General features: G+C 31.8%; 1 protein-coding gene and 1 long non-coding RNA gene across 7 annotated transcripts; both read left to right on the top strand.

The window, feature by feature from the left end:
* The first annotated feature begins 7360 nt into the window (after positions 1–7360).
* On the top strand, positions 7361–12501 carry LOC102605423 (cytochrome P450 71A1-like). The gene is made up of 2 exons (XM_006350283.2): positions 7361–8362; positions 11707–12501. The coding sequence occupies exons 1-2, from the start codon at positions 7478–7480 to the stop codon at positions 12328–12330; spliced, it is 1509 nt and encodes a 502-aa protein (XP_006350345.1). The 5' UTR covers positions 7361–7477; the 3' UTR covers positions 12331–12501.
* A 135-nt stretch (positions 12502–12636) lies between these two features.
* Positions 12637–24602, top strand: LOC107061168 (uncharacterized). 6 transcript variants are annotated; one of them, XR_001473812.1, is made up of 6 exons: positions 12637–12968; positions 13083–13162; positions 14188–14561; positions 16168–16299; positions 21652–24149; positions 24414–24602. It is a non-coding gene; the product is annotated as an uncharacterized lncRNA (long non-coding RNA). The 6 variants fall into 6 exon arrangements; XR_001473816.1 differs by having other exon boundaries at positions 21652–21724; XR_001473817.1 differs by lacking the exon at positions 24414–24602 and having other exon boundaries at positions 21652–21724; positions 22196–24406.
* Positions 24603–24742: the final 140 nt, after the last annotated feature.

Here is a 24742-nt window from a genome sequence, read left to right on the forward strand (position 1 = left end):
GATAGATAGATTAGATTTTAATTTAGTGTAGGGACAAAATGAAAATGTTTATTCTATATTACAGATTATAAAGTTTATTTTGTTAATGATAAATTTTAAATGATTCATATATGTTCACATATTTTCACATTTGTTGTTAGATTTAAAAAAAAAAAAAAGAACTCGGGACATTTTAAAATAATATATTTTGAAGTTAGAAGATCTTGTTAACTTAATAATATATTCGTAACATATATAAATACCTACCCAAATATATATATATATATATATAAATAAAACTAATACAAACTTCAATATGAACTTTTCTTCGTTGAAAATACCGAAATATTAAGAAATAGTTAAATCAGTAAAACAAAAGGTCAATGTTTATATAGTAATAACTATTTGATGCAAATTTCCTGACAATTTAAATCACATAGGAAGCATTGATAAATAACGTGATTCTTTGTTTTGAGCATCAAAAAATAATTCGTAACAATTCTCTAACTCTTGAGAAGTTTAATAATTTTGGAAAAGATATTCAGAAACATATATCTACATCACAAGAGAAACTTTTAACAAAAACAAACCATCATGTTAACTTCATATATTAGAACATTACATACTAATGTATATACTAAGCAAAAAAATAATTATTCTATCATTAGAATTATTTTCCTTAAGTACTCGAGGTTAAGAAATTTACCCTCATAGGATAGAACAATTTACTTAATCAGAATAGTGGTACCTCATATTCCGCTGAACTTCGAACTCACTCAACGACAATTAATAACAAGAATTTTTTTTAAATACAAGAAGAAGAAGAGTAGAAGATGAAAAAAAAAGTTGTGGTTGAAAAATGAAAGGCAACCCCTCCATTTATAGTCAACAAAGGGTAGTATGAACAACTGTTTTTTTGTATCTTATTTGAAAATTCATGACCGTTTCGAGAGGTCACAACCCTTAGGAAAGTCACAACTTATTGAAAAAGTCATAATTCTTTGGAAAAGTTACAACTCTTTGGAAAAGTCACAACTCATCGAAAAATCACAACTCTTTGAAAGTCACAACTTATCAAAAAAGTCACAACCTAAGTTAGGGATATTATAGTAATTTAACATTCAAGTTAGAAGTTCATGTTTTTAAGGTAGTATATATATATTAATGTTTTTAATTCATCTTATATAAATTTTACTCCACATTTGAAAAAATTTAACTTAATTAGGCACATATATTTAATTTGTGTTACATTAAAATAATATATAAAAATTATTGATAGATTTTAACAAATTCATGTTATTTAAGATAGGAAAAATGGTTCAAAACACACATAAACTTAAATTGAAATTGTTATTACACACATTAAATTTTGCGGGAATCTTATGCACCCCTAATCTATTTTAAATTGGAATTATTACTTGCTTAAAAATTGATTTGGCAAAGAGATTGTATTTCATCTATTTTTCTATTTTTATTTATTTTACTTTTCACTATATTTCTCTTTCACCTTTATTGGGTTTGTCAGTTACCATTTGTTTCATGGAGATTTCAAAGATAAACTGAGGACTTCGATATCTGCCACAGTTCGGTGGCCAATATTGTTGCTTTTGAAAATTTGAGATCTTAATTTTTTATAAAGAATACTCAACATATTGGCTTTTTCTTAAAAAATCAATAAGGAATTGTAGTTTCTTTCATATCAACTATTCTCTCTGTCCTCGAAATTCGAAAGAAAAATAAATAAAATATGAAGTTCCTAATCTTCATATCCATCTGGCGGGCGTTCACTTAATGGTGAAAATTTTAGATTTTTCTTTGATTTCAGTATTCTATTAATTTGAATTTCTCAAATAAGTTTCATGATTTAGTCTAAAAGGGAGTTTTTTTTAATATTTTTTTTATTGGATTTTAGTTAAATTAAGAGATTGAGTGTTAATTATAATGGTGGAAGAAGGTATAGTGGAGAAGTAAAAAGTGTCAACAAATTTTTAGATATATATTAAATAATAAATAACAATTTAAAAAACACATAAAATTAAAGCATTTTTTATAATTTGTTTTTGTTTAAATAAATTGAATGCGTTTGTTCCTAATAAAATGCTAACGGTCATATATTTTCATGTTTGAAATCAATATAATTTCTCACACAATTTATATATTTGTTTAAAACAGAAGAAAAATTGTCAGCATAATAAATAAAACGGAATCAATAATAAAATTACTAAAAGAACCGGTTATAAAGAACGTGAAAAAAATTCATTGAAATGTTAAAGTTAAAAGACGATTAATATTAAATAATTAAATAAACTGATTTTAAATCATCCACATTCATTCCTTAAAAAAGGAACGTGGAAAAAATTATTTGAAATTTTAAAGTTAAAAGATGATTACTATTAAATAATTAAATAAACTAAAATTCGAATTGAAAAATAAAAAAACTGAACAATTAAAAACTAAAAGATAAGTATCTGACCCTACGATTTCCAACTGTATGACCCATTTTACCTTCTTTATTCTTATCCAACTTTTTGTTGTAAAACTTAAGAACAAAAGAACAATATAAAGATGAAGACAAGAAGAATATAAGACAAGAGGAACAATATAATATAACTTTCTTTCTTTCATGTATTCACCAAATCTTCAAGTCCCTACAATATGAACCCTTATGCCTCTATTTATAGTGTAACATAGAGGCATACAAAAGGTTAGTCATAAACATGACATTAACATGAATATAATGGGGAGGTTATGAAAGTGAAAGGTTACAAGAATAATGGTTATAAAGGTGGAGGTTATGGAGGTTATGGTTATCTTCATAATGGAGGAAAGTAATGGAGTAACTTCTTGATATAGTGGACATCCACAATATATTATTTTATAACACTCTCCCTTGGATGTCCATAGATAATATGCCTCGTTAAAACCTTACTAGGAAAAAAACCCCTGGGAAAAAAAATCCTAGTGAAGGAAAAAGAGTACACATATCTTTTAATACGCTTTGAATGTTGCCTCGTTAAAAACCTTACCAGGAAAACCCAATTGGGATAAAACCATGGTTAAGGAAAAGAGTACAACGCGTATTTTTCTCCCCCTGATAAAAACTTTACTTGATATCTCGGAGACGATGCATTACAATCTTACATCACAACTTCTCAAATATTGATGCTGGCAATCCTTAGTGAATAAGTTTACAAGACTATCACTTGAATGAGTCTTTGAACTTCTATCTCACCATTTTGTTGAAGATCATGTATGAAAAATACTTTTGGTGAAATATGTTTTGTCCGACCTCCTTTGATTGTATCCTCCCTTCAATTGAGCTATATATTATTTCCGTATATAGTGGTTAGAATATCCTTTGCCAAAAGGAAAATCACATATTTTCTGAATATGATAGATCATGATTCCAACCATACACATTCCCGACTTACTTCATAGATCAATATTATTTATGTATGATTTGAATAAGTGGATAACAATGTTTGATTCTTTGAATGCCAAGATATTGTTGTGCCTCCATTTGCAAACAAATAGCTCATTTGCAATCGAGCTTTATGCAGATCACATAAATATTCTGCATCTACATAATCAAATCATTTCTAACTCAGAGATTGATCATTTCAATTTTATATGTTGCTCGTCTTTTCTTCTCAAAGAAAATCACACATCTTCTGTGTGTTGAGTCACTTGCTTTGTTAGTTTTTGGGCATAACTTGAATGATAATATGACAATTCCCTCACATAACTTTTTTTATATATATCAAATAATCTTCTAGCATTTGCATAACCAACAATCTGTAAGTGCACCAATTGCACTAATAAATGGCATTTTTAATCATTTCATGAGGTTGAAAAGATATATTATTTTATAACACTTTTTAAATTTTAATTCAATTATAATTGTTCATTGCATTTAAAAATTTAACATTAATAAAAACTACCACTTTCAAAATAAATAAATAAATACATTCACTGAGAATTTTTTATCTATATATAATAGGAGAAGTAAAAACACCCCTTCACTGTCTTTCTTTCTCTGCACCACCAGTGATCCCCTGCAAAACACCAAGGACCGCCTATCATCGCCGCCTCCCTCGAACCTGCAAGAGACTCCTTGCCGCCTCCGTTGAACCAGCATGCCATGGGGCTCCTTGCCGCCTCCGGCGTATAGATCGTCTAAAGAAAATGAAAGAAAAAAAAAAGGTTGTGCAAGGATGGGGATGCCTGAAAAAGTAGGTGGGTGGGGTGAAGAAGAAGGGTTTTTATTTTTTTATTTTAAAATTAATAATTTTATTCTTTTATAATTTTAATATTTTTTAATTTTTAATATGGAGTACACTTGCCTTAACACGCGTGTATTCACGCTCTCTAGCCAACTCAGTCATCTTAATGTCATATAAACATGGTCAATGGTCAGAGAGATTTAGTATATTGAATATTATTGAGTTGGGTCCAAGTTGATAACAAGTTAAGTAGAAGAATCCATAATACAAATGCATACAAGTATAAGGGTCCATCAGACCCTTTTGCCTTTTATTTTCTTACATCATTTTCTCTCTCTTTCATTTTTCTATTTTCTTTAGTCATTTTTTTCTCTCATTGTCTTTTCTTGTGTCATTTTCTTTCATTTTCTCTTTTCTTCCATCATTGTCTGTAACTCTGTACTAAACATATCATTTTCAAGTCTTTAAATACTAGTAGCTAGCCATCCCTCCTCCAATTCAACACGTGCCTCAAGAATACCACACACTCAAGGTGCTTTAAATTATTGTCGGTGATGAAACATCTTGATTTTTATAGCCTTTGCAAGGCTATTAGTAGCTTTTCTCTCAAAAATTTCCAACCATCCCAAAAGAATATTAACTACTAAATTCTCAATAATCTTATATATGATTATTGGACAAAAACTGTCAAGATTTTTCTAAGAAAATATCTTACTTTTGTAGAACTGCTAGCAACAGCTCAAAGAACAAAAAGTTTTGTAGAAGGTGAGAGCTTCACCTAAGTTCGAAGGCTCGTAAGATTTAGTGCGATGACAATGAAAACAGTTTATTGAAATATTTATGAGATTTTAAGTGAATAATTTGTGTTTTTGATAGTCATTAACTAAAATGCTTTAGTTTTTATATATATATATATATACACACTAAGCTGATTTTCTAGGTAATAAAAATATTTTGATTTAGTTATTAAAACACTAAGATGGTTTTCTACGTAATACAAATGTTTTGATTTAGTGACTAACGTTTTCTACCAAACAAAGTTTACAATTTTCTGAGATATTTTAAGAAGATCAGGGGACCTTGATTGCTATAGGTACAAACTTCCAATTAAATTCTATTTATTACATGGGTCCCGAGGGATGGCAATGGAGTGGGGCGGATGTGGGGAGGCAGAGGCGGATCTAGGATTTAGAGTCACTGGGTGCCAAGCAGAGGCGGACTCACATGATTTGATAGGGGTGCACGTGCATCCGTTAACTTAAAAAAATATCATGTGTATATATGTATATCTATCGTGAGAAACTGGCATAAAGTAGAATATAATCAACAGTGCACCCATAAGAAGCGTAGTGGTGCCCTTGTTTAGTTGGTACAAGCCAGAGGAACCACTCACGAGAATACAGTTCAAATCTAGCTAGAGTCTTATTTCATTATTTTTATTTTAAGTTTAGCTTAGAAAATCATATTTGAGCCATTAGTTACCAACAAATACTACATTATTCGTTAATTATAGTAAAAGTTTCATTAACTACCTAAATTAAGATAGTATATATTGGTGCATCAAAATCTTCAAATTTTGGATTCGTCTCTAATGCCCAGTAGACTTGATTAAATCAATTTTAGATTCAAATAGAATTATTCGTCTTGTGGCTGGATGGGAGAGTGGGATTGGGTGACGGACGGAAGGCTGAAGCTTTAATTAATGACAGATTTTTGTTGTTCAAAAGTTTAAAGGAAGAGCCAGGGTTTCAATGGTGAAGAGATTTTTTTTTTAAGTCTAATCAAATAAAAAAAAATTAAAAGAGTTAAATTAAATTAGTTAAAAAATAATTATTGATTACTACTTAATAATAAGTTAACAAGTAAAACAAAAATCAAAATCAAAAGAGAATGTGCCTTGTATTTTAAAAAAGAAACACTGTCGGCAGTTAAAACGAAAAATTAAAACAAAAAAGGGCTACCTGCAGTTGAGCTCAACCCGCCTCACCCCCTCTCCGCACCGTCCCATTACCATTCCTACTGGTCCCTCTTGTCAAACTTTAAAACCTACTAGTTTTAGTAGATACTAAATACTCTTTCCTTTTTTTTAGTTGTCATGTATATTAAAAATATGTGTTTTAAAATACTTGTCGATTTAAACAATCAAGAGAGAATTTACAAAAAAATTCCAACTTTGCAATTAACATTTATTATTCTAGAATTAAGAGGCACATTAACAGGGGCGAAGCTACTGTATCGGAAGGGGGTTCGGGCAAACCTCCTAGCTTTTTCGTAGACTCTATATTTATATAAAAATATGAAATTAAATCTATAAATACATTTCCAGCAAACCCACAAACAAAGTTAAATGATTGGCCCAATGGTGTCTGTGCACCCAACGAAAATGCTCGGCCCCCTGGTCGTGGATTCGAAACTCTATTTTTGGGATAATTTCATACATGGTATTATATAAAACGAATTTTAGAAAAATAAGGATTAACTAAATTATATGTGGGTTTAATATAATTTTTTTTTAAAAAAATTGGTAAATGTAAAAAATAGGAAAATAGTATTTGTGTTGTACTCTAAAACAATATCTGACTATTGATTTCTACTTAGACATTTAGAAAAGTTTAACTCAATTTTCTTTTCAAAAGTTAGGGATCTAACTTTTATAATTGATTTGATTGCTACCATCCAAAATCTGGGCTCCTGTATGTACTCTTTCTTTCTCTTTTCATTTTTTTTCTTATTTGTTTACTTTTACACGGTATGATTATCTATTCAAAAATTGATTTTTAATCTTTGATTTTAGAGTTATCCCACATATTGATAATTTATTATATTAAAATAATTGTTGTTTGCTTTTCAAAATTTTAAGTTTTGGTGGCAGACTTGGAGTGATGGTTCAAGGTGATAGTGAAACTAGTAAATTTATTTTAGGTATCAAAATATTAATGGTGAATTTAATAATTTTAACCTCACTTATAACAATATTGAAGATTATAGTAAAAATGTAAAAAGTTTGATGGTGGTTACTGTAAGTTAAGATCATTGCTCTATTTTAAAATTTAGAATCTTCTGGTCTTGAAATTCTGGCTTCGCGCCTCTGGGCACATATAAAGATAAATATTAAAGAATTAACAAAGGATATATTGGTCAAACAAATGAAGTTTTTCTTATATGACAACTAAGAAAGAAGTGAGTGAGTGAGGAGTAAATAAATGAAGATTTTTGTGCCGGCAGTTGCTAGCTAGCTATATATTCAAGTGCACACAATAGTCCATTGTACAATAATGGAGATTTCTTTTTCGTCAGCATTTATAGCGTTGGCATGGCTACTAGCATTAGCTGTTATTTCTAAAGTTATGAACGATATTCTATGCCCTAAAAGAAATGTACCACCAGGTCCGAGGCCATGGCCAATTATTGGCAATTTGAACCTTATTGGTTCACTCCCACATGAGTCTTTGCACAATCTTTCACAAAAATATGGAGATTTAATGCTCCTAAAGTTCGGTTCCAAGCCTGTTCTCATAGCATCATCTCCAGAAATGGCTAAAGAGATTCTAAAAACACATGATGCTATCTTTTCTTCTCGTCCTGCATTGACTGCTGGTAAGTATATTAGCTTTAACTACTCAGACGTGTCATGGGCACCTTATGGTGCACATTGGCGTCAATCTAGAAAGATCTACCAAACCGAGATATTTAGTCCTAAAAGGCTTGAATCGTTTGAGTACATTCGTGTTGAGGAAAGGAGAAATCTCATTTCTCGTCTTCATGTTCTATCAGGAAAGAAAATTTTTCTCCGACATCATTTGACAGAATTTACCCTTAGCATTATAAGTAGGATGGTTATGAGTGGCACGTACCATAGGGATGAATCAATTGAAAATTTGCAAGGTATGTTAGATGAATGGTTTATCCTTGGTGGGGTGATTAATATTGGGGATTGGATACCTTGGCTTAATTGGCTTGACTTGCAAGGGTACATAAAAAGAATGAAGGCTTTGGATAAAAAGTTGAGAGAATTTTTTAAGTATGTACTCGAAGATCACAAGGCTAAAGGAAAGGAGGACTCTGCTCCAAAGGATATGGTTGATGTCTTGTTGCAACTAGTAGATGACCCTAATCTTGAAGTTAAGATTACCACCGATAACCTAATGGGATTAATCCTTGTAAGTTTTCTCCCATTTTTTGTTTTCTTTTACATTAATGAAAATGCTTTTGAATTATGCAAAATTGAACAAAAATGTTCTCAACTAATAGTTTGATCTAAAAATGGTCTTGTCGCCAATAGTTTGGTAAAAACATGTCTCTATTGTTACTTAATGAGTTGAAGATGCTCTTTTTTTCTAAATAAATATTATTTCTTTTCTTTTCATAAACACATTCTAATATTACGAATAATAATTTTGTTTATTATCATACTTCAAGTCAAAAAAGATTTAGAAATACAACTATTTTCTATTGTTTAGATATTTTTTTTTATGTTTATCGAAATGAAACTAATGATAGGGTTATTATGATCTTATATATATGTCATATATTATTGGTTAAAAAGGTACATGTAGTTATTCTATTTTTATTGATAATATGAAATTAAGAAAGAAAAATTGATTTATTCCTACTTATTTACTAAGTGATTTTAAAAGGAAAAAAAACAAGAATATGATCTTTTAAAAGTAATATTGTTATTAGGAATAAAATGTATTTAAGAAGAAAAGAAATAGTAATATATTTATTAGGAAAATGAAAATTTTGACACATTAAATAATAATAAGGGAATTTTTAAACAAAATTCTTGATAGCATAAGAACTTTTAGATCAAACTATTAACTAAAGACATTTTTGATCATTTTCACATAATTGAGGGATATTTTTAATCCTTTTTCTATAATTAATAGTTTTTATGGTGCAAAAGTTAATTAATTAATTAATTTATACTATTCAATAAAGGGGTTGACCAATTTTTAGTACTTTTTCTATTATATATATATATATAGAGAGAGAGAAATGTGAAGCCCTGGACAACCAATGACAGTTTTATCAATTTAATAAAATCCCAAGCTTAATTTAAGTGTACATTGTGCATTGAGAGTATTGAACATTCCAGAAAAATCAGCCAAAAGTCATGTAATGCTCAATGTATCCACCATTACGTTGTGGATTCCAATCGTCACACGTGTACAACACATTGGGAGGAGTAAAAGAAATCAATGCAAAGTTAAAACATGGATCCCATTTTTTGATTAACTTCAAAAGTCTATACTTGACCACATATTTTCTTTAAAAATAATAATTAATTTCTCATTTGATTTTGTATATACCTATTAGAGTGTTATTAATTTGAATTCATATTTATTTTTGAATGTACTTATCACTTTTAATGAGATTTTTCTCATATTTAAAATTTAAATTCGAGGCCTTTTAATTATTTCCTTTCTTAATGTGGTTCGGTCATGAAAATATAGTTTTTGTTTATTAAGAAAATGTATAGTTAAAGTCGTGTTTGGTCAAATTTTATATTAAAAAATATAAATATAGTGATAGAAATGTGAAGCCCTGGACGCCCAATGACAGTTTATCAATTTAATAAAATCTCAAGCTTAATTTAAGTGTACATTGTGCATTGAGAGTATTGAATATTCCAGAAAAATCAGCCAAAAGTCATGTAATGCTCAATGTATCCACCATTAAGTTGTGGATTCCAATCGTCACACGTGTACAACACATTGGGAGAAGTAAAAGAAATCAATGCAAAGTTAAAACATGGACCCCATTTTTTGATTAACTTCAAAAGTCTATACATTCTTGACCACATATTTTCTTTAAAAATAATAATTAATTTCTCATTTGATTTTGTATATACCTATTAGAGTGTTATTAATTTGAATTCATATTTATTTTGAATGTACTTATCACTTTTAATGAGATTTTTCTCATATTTAAAATTTAAATTCGAGGCCTTTTAATTATTTCCTTTCTTAATGTGGTTCGGTCATGAAAATATAGTTTTTGTTTATTAAAAAATGTATAGTTAAAGTCGTGTTTGGTCAAATTTTATATTAAAAAATATAAATATATTTCAAAAATGCATAATACAAAAATATGTCATTTAACTTGGTTTCATTTGACATGAATGTCTTCCAATTTTGGATGTGCATTGTAGACACAAAAAATTGTATATAATTGAACAAGTAGACACATGTGTCCTACTTGACGTCCTACGCAGCGATACAATTCATGTCCTATGCAACATTCTATGTGGCGTCCTACGTGAATTATGTCTCGTAGGACACGTGTGTCTACTTGTTCAATTTTATATAAGTTTAAATGCTAAGATGTGCACACTCGAAGTTAAATGTCATAGATGTTAAGTGAGGTCAAGTTAAAAGACATATTTATATATTATATCTTTTTAAATATGGTCTACATTCCTCATTTTCTAAAAAATACTTGACTAATTTACCTGAGACATACAACCAAATTGCACTAAAGGAGTCATCTATCAAAATAAATAATCGTATAATGTCATAGATTATATCTCATATAAGAACTACTACATACTATTACAAAAAAAAAAATCCAATTTATTTTTAAAAAAAAATTAAGTTGAATTTGTGTTAAGTTATTGATTTTGCAAATAATATTTGATTATTTGAATATTGTTTTTTACTAAAAATAAAATAAAATATGATATATAATTAAAATGGAGCCATTTTTATAAAAATTAATAATTTACGATAAAATTTAGAAAAAAATATAGTTAAAGTATTAAAAAAGTTTTGAATGTTTTTCAAATTTCAAATACAACTTTAAGTTATATTTGTAATTTTTATAATCCATCGTTGATTTTCAAATAAATAAAGTGAAATAAAAAGATTATCTATTTTTTGTGTTAATTTATTTTCATATTTATAAAAAATAAATAATCAAATATAATATTTATTATCTTAAGAAATAAGATATAATTTAATGTGAAAAGTGATAATGTGGTTAAGAAAAAGTAGAACACAAATGAGTAAATAAGATTAATTCACTCAAATTGTTTGTTGAATTATTATCATTAGATGAGTAAAAAAAACCATTAAATTTAAATTAACTTCTTAATTTGAATGTGTATGTTTGGCATTCTGTTAAAATAACCATTGGATCATATGATATTGTAGTGTTAATTAGGACAATTTAAATAAGTTCTATTATTTGATAATAATAATAATAATATTTTATTATAAAGTGTGATTTTTATTATCATTTTATTATCGTTTTTATTAGAAAAAATATTGATGACAATTTTTCTTTTCAAAAAACTAATTAAATACTTATAATACATTGGAACCACTAATATATTTAAGATTGTAAATTGTAATATTGAGCCTGTTAACGGACCTTCCATTTTAAAAGAAGGTAAAAATGCATACTTATCTATAGGTGGATCGAGTTTATTTTTTCAATTTCAGAATATAAACTCTTTAATATAAACTTGAATGAATTTATTTTTAGTATTAAAATTGTACAGGATTTGTTGGCCGGTGGAACGGATACATCAGCAACAACAGTTGAATGGGCATTTCAAGAACTCGTGAGGAACCCGAATGTGATAGAAAAGGCAAATGAAGAACTTGATAGAACAATAGGTAAAGGAAGATGGGTAGAAGAGGAGGACTTATCCCAACTACCTTATATAGAAGCTATAATCAAAGAGACATTTAGGCTGCATCCGTTAACTCCGTTAATTCCTCCGCATTACTCCATAGAAGAATGCAATGTTGTTGGTTATGACATACCAAAAGGGACAATGGCATTTGTAAACATATGGTCCTTAGGAAGAAATCCTAATTACTGGGATAGGCCACAAGAGTTTATTCCCGAAAGATTCTTAGAAAATGACATTAACATAAAGGGAAAAAACTTCACAATGTTGCCATTTGGTTCCGGAAGAAGGAGGTGCCCTGGGTACAGCTTAGGGATCAAACTTGTGGGGACAACCTTGGCTAACTTGTTGCATGGATTCCATTGGAGATTAACAGGTGACATAAACCCAGAAGAAATAAGCATGAAAGAGATATATGGATTGACTACACACCCAGAAAAATCGATATCTATGATCGTGGAACCAAGATTTCCTCTCCATCTTTATTAGTACCACTTTCTTGGGATCCTATCAAGCCAGAATTTACATTGGTTACTTTCACTTCTTCTTGTAAAATTTATGTATAAATAAATGATCACTACAACATTTTCGGCTTACGGCCACACTAAATCTAGACAACGCTTGTAAAGTGTTGCCTAAAATATTTTTGGGTACACTTTAAAAGCGTAGCCAATGTTTTTAACTTTTCACTTCGATAATATTGACATCTTTTGTAAAGGGTACTCTTTAATGATATAGGCTACACTTTAGAACTGTTGTTATATAATTATGATATAATTGGCAACAAAGCATTATGATATAATCGGCAACAACTATTTGCATATATGGCCACACCTTTAAAGTGTGCTATTTTTATAATTGTAAAAATAACACATTAGAAGTTTGGCCTTGAAAGTTTTCACTAAAATAATATATTTCCTCCAACATTTTCAAGTCAGCTTGCTCCAATTTTTATTTGGGAAAAAAAATTCAAGTCATAAAACATAGCCTTTCAACTCTTAGGTAAAGCTTTGCCCAAATTAGAAAAAAAATCCCAATTTCTTGAAGAAGAAGAACGCCTTAGCTCCAAATCTGAAATTTTTCACCGAGCAAATTGAAGAATTGAAGAGTGGTTTCAAAATTAAAAGGTATTTCTGTACAGATTTTTCTCAAAGCAAATTAAAGAATGGTTTCAAAATTTCATTCTTCATCTTTGACATACGAAAATTCCTGATGATTTTCTAATTTTTCACCAATGACAGAACAAGATGCTTCAATTTAGAAGATGATTTCTTAAAGCTTCATCACATTTAAAGGATTTTTTTGGAATAGAGTTTATCAGGTAAATATTTCTATCTTTAAAAGTCAAAATTTATGGCATCTGGGTTTATTGCTTGCGTGTGGTTACATATTTAGCTTTAGGATTTTGATATTCTTGTGTTTGTTGATACGATTTTTTATTTTATTTTTGGGTGTCTAGCTTGTAGTTCTATTACCCACATCAGTTGATTCTTTGCCCAATGCATTCATCACTAAATAAGTATGAGAATTTCTTTTTTATTAGACTGATAAGCTGATTAGGGCTAAAATCGTCCATGATAATGTAGGTTTCATGTAATTTTTTTAAGCATTATGTTTTTGTTGCTTCGCCTTTATTAGTTTTTGAAGCTACAAACTTCTTAGATTGACTAGAAGAGATTCTATCGGTAAGAAAAAAGGAGAACATAACAATCAAGACTAAGTCACTAAGATAGTAGGCGTTGTTTACCGAAGACTAGAAAAATGATTGCAATATTGTCTGGTAATAATGGATTCTTGGTTTGCCGAAAGAATTTTATAAAACTGGACAGCAGTACCAGAGTGTCTAACATTGTTGTCAAAAATGTGTACACTTGCAAAAATACTTGTGAGACAGGAAAAATAGGAAAGGAAACATTACATATTATATATATTGGAGTGTCCTTGCTAGGTGAAGCTTTAGTATCTCTTGCTATGACATGTGATGATTTGCGTACGACGCTGTTATACCTTGAAAATAGAGGTAGGATGTGATGTTTCTGCTTACTTTTTCTCTTATAGTTATACTCTTGTTTCTTAAGATCCAAGCCATTGTATATGATCTTCCTCTTAGTTTCCTTATCCTCCTCTTCTGACAGCCTATGTCTAGAATTTTATATTTAATAACCAGTCTTATTTGCTATGGAAATTTTAAGTGATATTTGATCTATCATATGGAGAGCAAACCGAGGATGAGTTATACTATTATGTAAGGACACATGGAAGATGATAGACACTATAGTGTATAATAATGAAGGACGAGATATGCTACAATTTAATATTTCTCAATTACCCTAATTCTCAATATAGTATGCAGGGGACAAGTGGGAAGAAAGCCCGAACATATGCTTTCCTTAATCTAGAAGTAGCTAAGGGTACATATCATGTTGCATGCCATCTATGATTGTGAGGTCAGTACCTATGAATTGGTAATTCCGGGTGGTGTCTTTGTTTGATTAGTGTTATTAAAAGCGAGAGCTTTTTCGCTTAAAGCGAGAAGCAAGGCGAAGCGAAGTTGTATCACTTTTTTGCAGTGAAGCGAAGCTGTGGTAAAAGAGCGAGCGCTTCAGTCCCAGAAGTGAGAAGTGAGACTTCAGTAAAAGCGAGAAAAAGTTCGCTTTTCTCATTAAGCGAGGTTTACTGTAACTAGTCTATTGCTGTGACACTCTTTCAAGTGACTACAAGTTAAGTTTTTCATCTCTTCTTTATTTTTCTGTTTCTCTGGCTACAATTTTTTTTTCAACTTGCAGTCTGCAGTTTCCCTTGTTCTATTTTTTTCTTTCTGATTTGCAATATAATCTTCTCTGTTTTTTTCTTTCAGTTTTGCAATTTTTTCTCTGCTTTGTATAACTTTCTCTGTTATGCTCTGTTTTTGGTCCATATTCTACAATTTTCCCTCTATTTTATAATGTTTTTTGTCTCTATTTTCACTGTTTTGTTTTTCTGGTAGTAAATTATATTTACATTTCTATTTAAGAATTGAAAGATTTGCTAAATATATTATTTATATTGTGTTCTTGGTTATTTATCTATGCATATTTGATATTTTTGTTTTTGTACTAAATAGCGCTTTAGTTGAAAAAAGCATGCGCTTCGCTACATGCTTCTCGCTTTGGTGAAGCGAGCCCATGTCTCTTTTTTTCGCTTCTCGCTCTCCAAAACATTGTGTTTGATAATTTTCATCCTCTCTACTCTTTCATTATAGCAGTCTAGCTTTAAACACTTATCCATGTCGCTAATAGTTCTCTTAAGACTTATGTCTATTTAAAGTAGTGTCCTCAGTCCAAGGAATGGTATGGTAATGTTCTGTTAAAAGTGTAGCTAATTAACCCCCACCCGCTTCAACTCCAGTCTAGTATTAGTAGTGACCTTATGTCCCTCATTTTTTCTTTTTCTTTTATAGTTTGATAACGAGTGACCTTATGTCTCTCTTTTTCCCCTCGTAAGTTATAGATCCCCATGTTTGCTATAAATTTATTTGTAATCTCGTGATGAAGAACTGTTCGCTCACTATGTTGCATTACTCACACTCCCATATTTTACCATTCCTAAGCTCATACTGATGATTATCTCGATACGTTGGGATGAATCTTTTTAATTTGCTTTCATATATGAAGTTATTGTTAAGAACATTTTGTTTCTATTTATTGTTCATAATTAATGTTGAAAATATTTGTTTCAGCTTATTGTCCATCCAACTCTTTTCGAGAATAGCATTTGTCACTATATCATGGTTTTCTCATACTTAAAACCTGTATGATTCATATAGTTAAAGCAATAATCAAGAGGGAATTTAGAGATAAGGGCTTCTTTTCTTTTTGGAGAAGGAGAGACCGTACAGATAAGTAGACGTTACAAAGTAATTTTCTTGTATATGCTTGTGTAAATTTAAATTACTTGGTATTAATAATTAGTTAGTGTACCACCCCGCTACTAGAAATACTTGGAATTAGAAAGAAACTGTTTTGGAAATAATCAAATTTGGAAAGTTTGACAAAGTTAAGTTATATATGCATTTTGGGTCAACTTCAAATGACCACAACTCCTAGCTCAGGATGAGTTAGGTATGCTACAACATACAGTAGGAAATATATTTGAATTATCTTTCCAACGCCGCCGAGTTTGCTCAGTTTCGAGTTCATATGAGGGAGATATGCCCATTTGAAGTTGTGATGTCTAGATAAGGAAAGTAAAAACAAGATTATAGAAGGGTATTATGGTTTTTTCCCTACCCAATTATTTAATTTCATTTTTGTTAATTAAGTTGGGGTCTACACTGATTTGTTTCAGTTTACGCTTCATCAAAAAGAGTTAGCCGTTTTGAGAGAAGAGAAAAGAAGAGGAGAAGAGGAGAAAAAGCAAGGATTCGTCGATTTCTTGAGGAATTGAGTGCGGATTTCACCAAGGATTCAATCCTACAAGGTATTTGAGTTCACATAGCATTGGGTTCGTTCACCCACGCGCCAAACATGTTTATTTCAGTATGATTTTCATCCTTAAAGATTGAGACTTTGATGTTCTTGAGTTGTATTCTTGAGTTGCTTTCATTCTTGAATTTGGGATGAGATTGAGGAGTTCTTGCGAGTTTAAGGTCAATTGTTAAAGTTGTTATGATTTAGATTCTTGTGTACATATACTGGGTATATGAATCTAAAGAGAATTTGATAAAAAGAACTGAGTTAAGGCAAATTGGGGTTAGAAAATGAAGAAGGAAAAAGTTAGGCAAATCTGGTGCCCCAGTCCACGTTGTGAACCTGCCCCACCTTTTCCCAGAATTCTTCTTCGTGTCGCGGATTGGTCACAGACCGTTTTGCCTCAAAAAAAATTTCGCGACCAAATATTTAAATGCATCTCCGCGTCGGGGACTTGCTTCCAGACAACGATTTCTTGATCGTTTCTCATGTTTAACTATCTAAAAACACTCCTAAACATCATGAGACCTTTCCTATCACAAATCACAATCCTTGTATTCATAAATTCAAATTTAAGGAAAGTTAAGAGCCAAGTCAAGAGAAGTTCATAGAGTCTTCCAAAAGACTTACAAATGTTTTAACTTTGTTTTAAGACCTGAGTTTTGAGTTGAGTAAAGAGTAAATATTGAAGTTCATTTCTTCAAAAGAGTATATCGGGACTATGTATTCCAAAAGAGTAAAATGTTTTTTCACATTTAAACAAGAAATGAAACTGAGATTTCCAAAAGATCATTTGAGCTAGTTTTCAGTAACGAGTAAATGCTTTTACAATTAAGCAAGAGAGGAAACACTGATTTCCAAGAGAGACTTCGGGCTACTTTTTGAGTAATTATCTCAAACCACAAAGTTATGTTTTTAAACATAAGAGCTAGTATCATATTTTGGGAGTAGTATTGAGCACCGATATAAGAGAGAGTTCAGACAACTCCCAGCCCCCATAAAACATGTAGCCACCATGGGTAGTAAAAGGGTCATACTTTTTAGATGATTCCTTAGTGCCTTTTAGCATAGACTAGTGGATCCACTTAGTAGTCAGGTTTATACCCTTGGCAAGGTATAGGACGGCCCTGGCAGCGTGAGGCAAAAAACTGTATCATCACAATAGCTCTTAAGTGATGGTTGTCGGGTAAAGAAACTCCCACAACAGTATTTTGTATTCTTATATACACAAAGTTTATTGTATTTTTGTATACCTTCAGAGTTTATATTGTATCTTTGCATACATTCATAGTTACTATTGTATTTCTAAATACACAGAGTTCTTATCTAGGTTTTAAAAGTTTTTCTTTATATTGCATTTATTTTGTTGCTTTATATTGAAATGAGTTAAGTTGAGTTAAGTTGAGCCAATGTATGTTCATTAAGTTTCTTTCAAGCTTATGTCTTGTTTTAGAATTCCCCTCGCATGCTCGTACATTCAATGTACTGACGCCATTTGGCCTGCATCATTTTTATGATGCAAATACAGTTAACTAGGATCAACATCTAACACTTCATTGATCCAGTTGAGTATTCAGAGTCTTGTGGTGAGCCTACTTGCTTTCCGGAGGATCCCTATTTATATTGCATTAGTAGTTTTTAGTTGTTAGGATGATCGGGGGGTCTTATCCCGACATCCATCTCAGTTATTAGAGGCTTTATAGACAGATAGTTAGTTCATTTGTTATTATATTATTATTGGCTTATGTTGAACTTTGAGTTGCTACCTTGGCTAAGTCGAATGTTATTTAATACATTCTAAGTTATCTATTGAGCAGTTCAGTTTACTTTATAAAGTATTTTATCATGAGTAAGTCTTTCGCTAAGAGTTAAGCCAGGACAAGGGTCTGCTTGGGGCCAACAATCGTTCTCGAGTGCCAGTCCCGCCCAGGGTATAGGCTCAGGGTGTACCAAGGTAGATTGTGTGTACCAAGGGTGGATGAACTTCAAGAAAGGATTATGGAGGAAGCTCATAGCTCCAGATATTTAATCCATCTAGGTTCCACAAAGATGTATCGTGATTCAAGAAAGGTTGAAAATAGCGTAGAGTCGTTAGAAATCCTACACAAATGTTAGGAGAAGAGACTTAGAGTTTGAAGTAGATGATTGGGTTTACTTTAAAGTTTCACCCATGAAGGGTGTTATGAGATTTGGTAAGAAGGGGAAGCTTAATCCCCAGTATATTGGTCCTTATAGAATATCGGCAACGTATCTTATTAGTTAGAGCTACCACAAGAGTTAGCAGCGGTTCATCCGGTATTCCATATTTCTATGCTTAAAAAGTGTATATGCGATCCTTCATTGATCATACCAACTGATGATATTGGTATTAAGGACAACTTGTCTTATGAGGAGATTCCTATTCAGATTATAGACCGCTAGGTTCGCAAGTTGAGGACTAAGGAAGTAGCATTAGTCAAACTTTTTTGGAGAAATCAATTTGTTGAGGAAGCTACTTGGGAAGCTGAGGAAGATATGTAGAAGAGATACCCAAATCTCTTCGAATCCGTAGGATTTCCAAATTAAAGTACTAATCCTTTTCTTGGCATTTATTTTAAATTGGCTTGTTATATTTACATTTTCCTTGTTGGGTGTTTGAGCTAGATGTTAGATGTTACACCCTTAGCCTGCTAAGATTAATCTCATTCGGGGATGAATGTCCCCAAGGGGGAGCTATTGTAACACTCCGCTACTAGAAAGAATTGGAATTAGAAAGAAACCGTTTTTGGAAATAATCAAATTTGGAAAGTTTGACAAAGTTAAGTTATATATGAGTTTTGGGTCAACTTCAAACGACCATAACTCTTAGCTCAGGATGATTTAGGTGTACTACAAGATACCGTAGGAACGATCTTTGAATTATATTTCCAACTCCACCGAGTTTGCTCAGTTTAGAGTTCGTATGAGAGATATATGCCCATTTGAAGTTGGGCTGTCTAGATAAGGAAAGTCAAAACTGGATTTTAGAAGGGTATTATGGTCTTTTCCCTACCCAATTACTTAATTTCGTTTTTGGTATTTAAGTTGGGGTCTAAACTGATTTGGTTCAGTTTAAGCTTCATAAAAAAAGAGTTAGGGTTTTGAGAGAAGAGAAAAGAAGAGGAGAAAAAGCAAGGATTCATCGATTTCTTGAGGAATTGAGTGCGGATTTCGCCAAGGATTCAATCCTACAAGGTATGTGAGTTCACATAGAGTTGGGTTCGTTCAACCATGCGCCAAACATGTTTATTTCAGTATGATTTTCATCCTAAAAGATTGAGACTTTGATATTCTTGAGTTGTGTTCTTGAATTGCTTTCGTTCTTGAATTTGGGATGAGATTTAGGAGTTCTTGAGAGTTTAAGGTCGATTGTTAGAGTTGTTTTGAGTTAGATTCTTTTGTACATATAATGGGTATCTGAATCTAAAGAGAATTTGAGAAAAAGAACCAAGTTTAGGTGAATTGGGGTTAGAAAATGAAGAAGGAAATAGTCGGGAAATTCTGGTGCCCTCGTCCGCGTCGCGAACCTGCCCCACCTTTTCCCAAAATTGTTCTCCGTGTCACGGAGTGGTCACGAACCATTCTGCCTCAAAATTTATTTTGCGACCAAATATATAAATGCATCTCCATGTCACGGACTTGCTTTCACATAGTGGTTTCTTGATTGTTTCTCATGTTTAACTGTCTAAAAACACTCCTAAACATCATGAGATCTTTCCTATCACAAATCACAATCCTTGAATCCATAAATTTAAATTCAAGGAAAGTTAAGAGCCAAGTCAAGAGAAGTTCATAGAGTCTTCCAAAACTCTTTTACAAATGTTTTAACTTTGTTTTAAGACCTGAGTTTTGAGTTGAGAAAGAGTAAAGATTGAAGTTCATTTCTTCAAAAGAGTATATCGGGACTATGTATTCCCAAAGAGTAAAATGTTTTCACATTTAAACAAGAAAGGAAATTGATATTTCCAAAAGCGCTTTTGAGCTAGTTTTCAATAAAGAGTAAATGCTTTCACAATTAAGCAAGAGAGGAAACACTGATTTCCAAGAGAGCCTTCAGGCTAGTTTTTGAGTAATTATCTCAAACCACAGAGTTTATGTTTTTTAAACATAAGAGCTAGTATCATATTTTGGGAGTAGTATTGAGCACCGATATGAGGGAGAGTTCAGACAACTCCCAACCCCCATAAACCATGTAGCCACCATGGGTAGAAAAAAGGGTCATACTTTTTAGATGATTCCTTAGTGCTTTTTAGCATAGAATAGTGGATCCACTTAGTAGTCAGGTTCTATACCCATGGCAAGGTATAGGACGGCCCTAGTAGCGTGAGGTAAAACGTTGTATCATCACAGTAACTCTTAAGTGATGGTTGTCGATTAGAGAAACTCCCACAACAGTATTTTGTATTCTTATATACGCAGAGTTAATTGTATTTTTATATACATTCAGAGTTTAAATTGTATCTTTGCATACATTCAGAGTTACTATTACATTTCTAAATACACAGAGTTGTTATCCAGGTTTGAAAAGTTTTTCTTTATATTAAGTTGAGTTGAGTTGAGCCCAAGTATGTTCTTTCAGTTCCTTTCAAGCTTATGTCTTGTTTTAGAGTTCCCCTCGCATGCTCATACATTTAATGTACTGGCACCATTTGACTTGTATCATTTTTATGATGTAGATACTAGTAACTAGGATCAGCATCGAGCGCTTCATTGATCTAGTTGAGCATTCACAGTCTTGTGGTGAGCCTCTTTGCTTTCTAGAGGATCCCTATTTATATTGGTTTAGTAGTTTTTAGCTGTTAGGATGATCGAGGGGTCTTGTCCCGAAATCCATCTCAGTTATTAGAGGCTTCATAGACAGTTAGTTAGTTCATTTGTCATTATCTTATTATTGGTTTATGTTGAACTTTGAGTTGCCACCTTGTCTAAGTCGACTGTTATTTAATACATTCTAAGTTATCTATTGAGCAGTTCAATTTACTTTTTAAAGAATTTTATCATGGGTAAGTCTTCTGCTAAGAGTTAAGCCAGGCCAAGGGTCCGCTTGAGGCCAATAATGGTTCTCGAGTGCCAGTCCCACCCAGGGTGTAGGCTTGGGGAGTGACAACTAGGTAGAGGTAAGTATCATGAAGTGAAAATTTATGGAAATTTGAACAAATTTTTAGCATTCATTCTACCTAAGCAGTGTAAATTTGTTAGTTTACTGAATGGACACCAATTATATAATTAAGTAAAGGAAAGTAACATGAGCTACAAAATTTAGGATATTTGAACAAGTTGATGGACTATTTTCGTGAGAGGATGCTATTTTTTGGTGTTTTTATCAACTTTCTTTGAATTGCAGCTCACGTAGGCTTCTCGAACAGTGAATGGCATAGCCCAGTTCAGTCTAACAATAGTAAGAACATGCACCAAAGGTCAGTTGCTACTGCACAATAAAGGATCTGGTGGTTGACACTTTCTGAATTGGATTGGCACATAAAAAATTATTGGCTAACTGGAAGTAAAGTTCCCTGTTATCCTTTGCCAACACAAAGTTAAATGCAGTCTGATGAATTTCCTTGAAAAAAGGCTGGTTTATTTCTCCATGTATTACTTGCTGCATCTTTTACCAATGTCATGCACATGCAGTGATAAATCAGTTCTTCGTCGATGTCTCTGAATTATTTGCTAAGAAAATTTGTTAGATCTTTTTAGTTCTTGATCTCTATCACAAGACTATTGATTTGTTGGTAGAGGGTGATAATTTTATTTTAAAATGCTTGAGTCGCTGGACAGTTTGCTCGGAAGGGATGTCAATTAAAGTTAACTTAATGAATCATAAACTCATTTTAGGTGGACATAAAGTAGTACTTATATTTAATATGGATGTCAATTTTATTCAATAGGTTGAACTTCAGAATCGCCAAAATTTCGGGGAAACAACTAATGATGCGTTTAGGGCAGTGTTTGGAAAGGAGCAGCCTGGTCGACTTAGGTGCTATGGTAGATCAGTGATAAAAATTTCTTTAAAGAAAGATGAGGAAACTAACAAGCTAAAATAAAAGCATGCCAATGAAATCACTTCTGTAAAAGAAGAAATGAATGAAATGAGAGAAGAAATGTGACATTTATTTAGTCAATTGCTGTAAAACAACCCTGGATTGAATGTTCAAGATATACCAGGGGTGTCGGATCTAACCTTGCTTAACCTGATGATGCGAGTAGTGCACAAGCTATAAGAGGCCAAAATCTTCCACATTCTTCTAGGTCAACTCATGATTCAGTTCTTCAAAAGGCATTTTCTGTTTCACACTCACAAGAAACTTAAATGTCTTTCTATTATGAGTTAAAACAAGTTTAATACATGTTTATTTTTGTGAACAATATGTTAGCTAATTAGTGTCTTGAAGACTATATTATAGGATTGTAAATCTGTGATAATTGGCTAATCAACCTTCTCTGTTTCTTTGGAAGTCCTTTTTTTCCTCTATGATAGTAGGCAAGTTGACTAATTATTTCCCGAAGTTGATTGAGTTAATGAGACTAAGGTGTATGCATAAATAGAGCCAGTTACACTTGTGCTCAATTTTCTGATGATTCACTCATTTTCTTTTGTAAAAGGAGACACCAGTATTGCCTTCCTTGTTGCTTCCAGTTACATGTTGCTTCGTGATTTTTGAGGTTGTTTGGTTTTGATTGTCTTTCTTCTAGAGATAGGTTGAAAGTCATCCATCATATCCTTATCAACTCTTTGGTCTTTGACTTTTTTAGCTTGTTCTTCCTTTTGAGCATTGATTATATTATCATTGGCTTTGTTTCTATAATGGTTCATCAGATGACCTTGCATTTTGCCTTCCTTGTTGCTGCCAGTTACATGTTGCTGCCAGTAACATGTTGTTGCGTGATTTCTGAGGTTGTTTGGTTTTGATTGTCTTCCTTCTTGAGGCAGGTTGCAACTCATCCATCATATCCTTATCAACTCTTTGGTCTTTGATTTTTTTAGGTTGTTCTTCCTTTTGAGAACTGATTGTATTATCGCTGGCTTTGTTTCTACAATGGTTCATTAGATGACCTTGCATTTTGTTTTCCTTGTTGCTGCCAGTAAAATGTTTCTGCCTGGTTTCTGAGGTTGTTTGGTTTTGATTGTCTTCCTTCTCGATACATGTTGAATGCCATCCATCATATCCTTATCAACTCTTTGGTCTTTGATTTTTTTAGCTTGTTCTTCCTTTTGAGCATTGATTATATTATCATTGGCTTTGTTTCTATAATGGTTCATCAGATGACCTTGCATTTTGCCTTCCTTGTTGCTGCCAGTTACATGTTGCTGCCAGTAACATGTTGTTGCGTGATTTCTGAGGTTGTTTGGTTTTGATTGTCTTCCTTCTTGAGGCAGGTTGCAACTCATCCATCATATCCTTATCAACTCTTTGGTCTTTGACTTTTTTAGCTTGTTCTTCCTTTTGAGCATTGATTATATTATCATTGGCTTTGTTTCTATAATGGTTCATCAGATGACCTTGCATTTTGCCTTCCTTGTTGCTGCCAGTTACATGTTGCTGCCAGTAACATGTTGTTGCGTGATTTCTGAGGTTGTTTGGTTTTGATTGTCTTCCTTCTCGATACATGTTGAATGCCATCCATCATATCCTTATCAACTCTTTGGTCTTTGACTTTTTTAGCTTGTTCTTCCTTTTGAGCATTGATTATATTATCATTGGCTTTGTTTCTATAATGGTTCATCAGATGACCTTGCATTTTGCCTTCCTTGTTGCTGCCAGTTACATGTTGCTGCCAGTAACATGTTGTTGCGTGATTTCTGAGGTTGTTTGGTTTTGATTGTCTTCCTTCTTGAGGCAGGTTGCAACTCATCCATCATATCCTTATCAACTCTTTGGTCTTTGATTTTTTTAGCTTGATCTTCCTTGTGAGCATTGATTCTATCATCGCTGGCTTTGTTTCTACAATGGTTCATCAGATGATTCTAACATTTTTCTGTTAGAACATGGTTTCTTTTTAATGTTTTGTCACTGATATCTATTACATATGAACATGAAATCTGATTACATTCAATTTGTTTAACAAGGATTCTCTCTAATTTTTAATTTCTTTTTTAATGTGTAGGGAAATGCGGGTGATTGAATTTGAATGGCAATACTGATCAAAGAGTTTTTGAAGTATATACTTAAGTTTGAATACATTTGATTTTGTGGATTTCATTGAAATTACACATCTTTAAAATATTGTTTTTTATGTATGTGTAGTACAAGGCATTATTTTTTGACGTTATTGCAAATCAGTCCATTGGAATTATGTACTGTATTAGTTAAATAAAAGCTGAGATTATATATAAATTATGAATAATGTGATCAGTGAATATACCCAAAAATAATTTCTCAAGAAGAAATTGTGGCATATAAATAATTTATAGCCAACACTGCCTCACTTTAAAA

Source organism: Solanum tuberosum, unplaced genomic scaffold, assembly GCF_000226075.1.
Source record: "Solanum tuberosum cultivar DM 1-3 516 R44 unplaced genomic scaffold, SolTub_3.0 scf00119, whole genome shotgun sequence".
NCBI classification, from domain to species: Eukaryota; Viridiplantae; Streptophyta; class Magnoliopsida; order Solanales; family Solanaceae; genus Solanum; species Solanum tuberosum.

Excerpts from the sequence above, each read along its gene's own strand:
- LOC102605423 (XM_006350283.2), top strand. The coding sequence starts at position 7,478 with ATGGAGATTTCTTTTTCGTCAGCATTTATAGCGTTGGCATGGCTACTA. Across the intron at positions 8,363-11,706 it reads ACCTAATGGGATTAATCCTT|GATTTGTTGGCCGGTGGAAC; the intron begins GTAAGTTTTCTC and ends AAAATTGTACAG.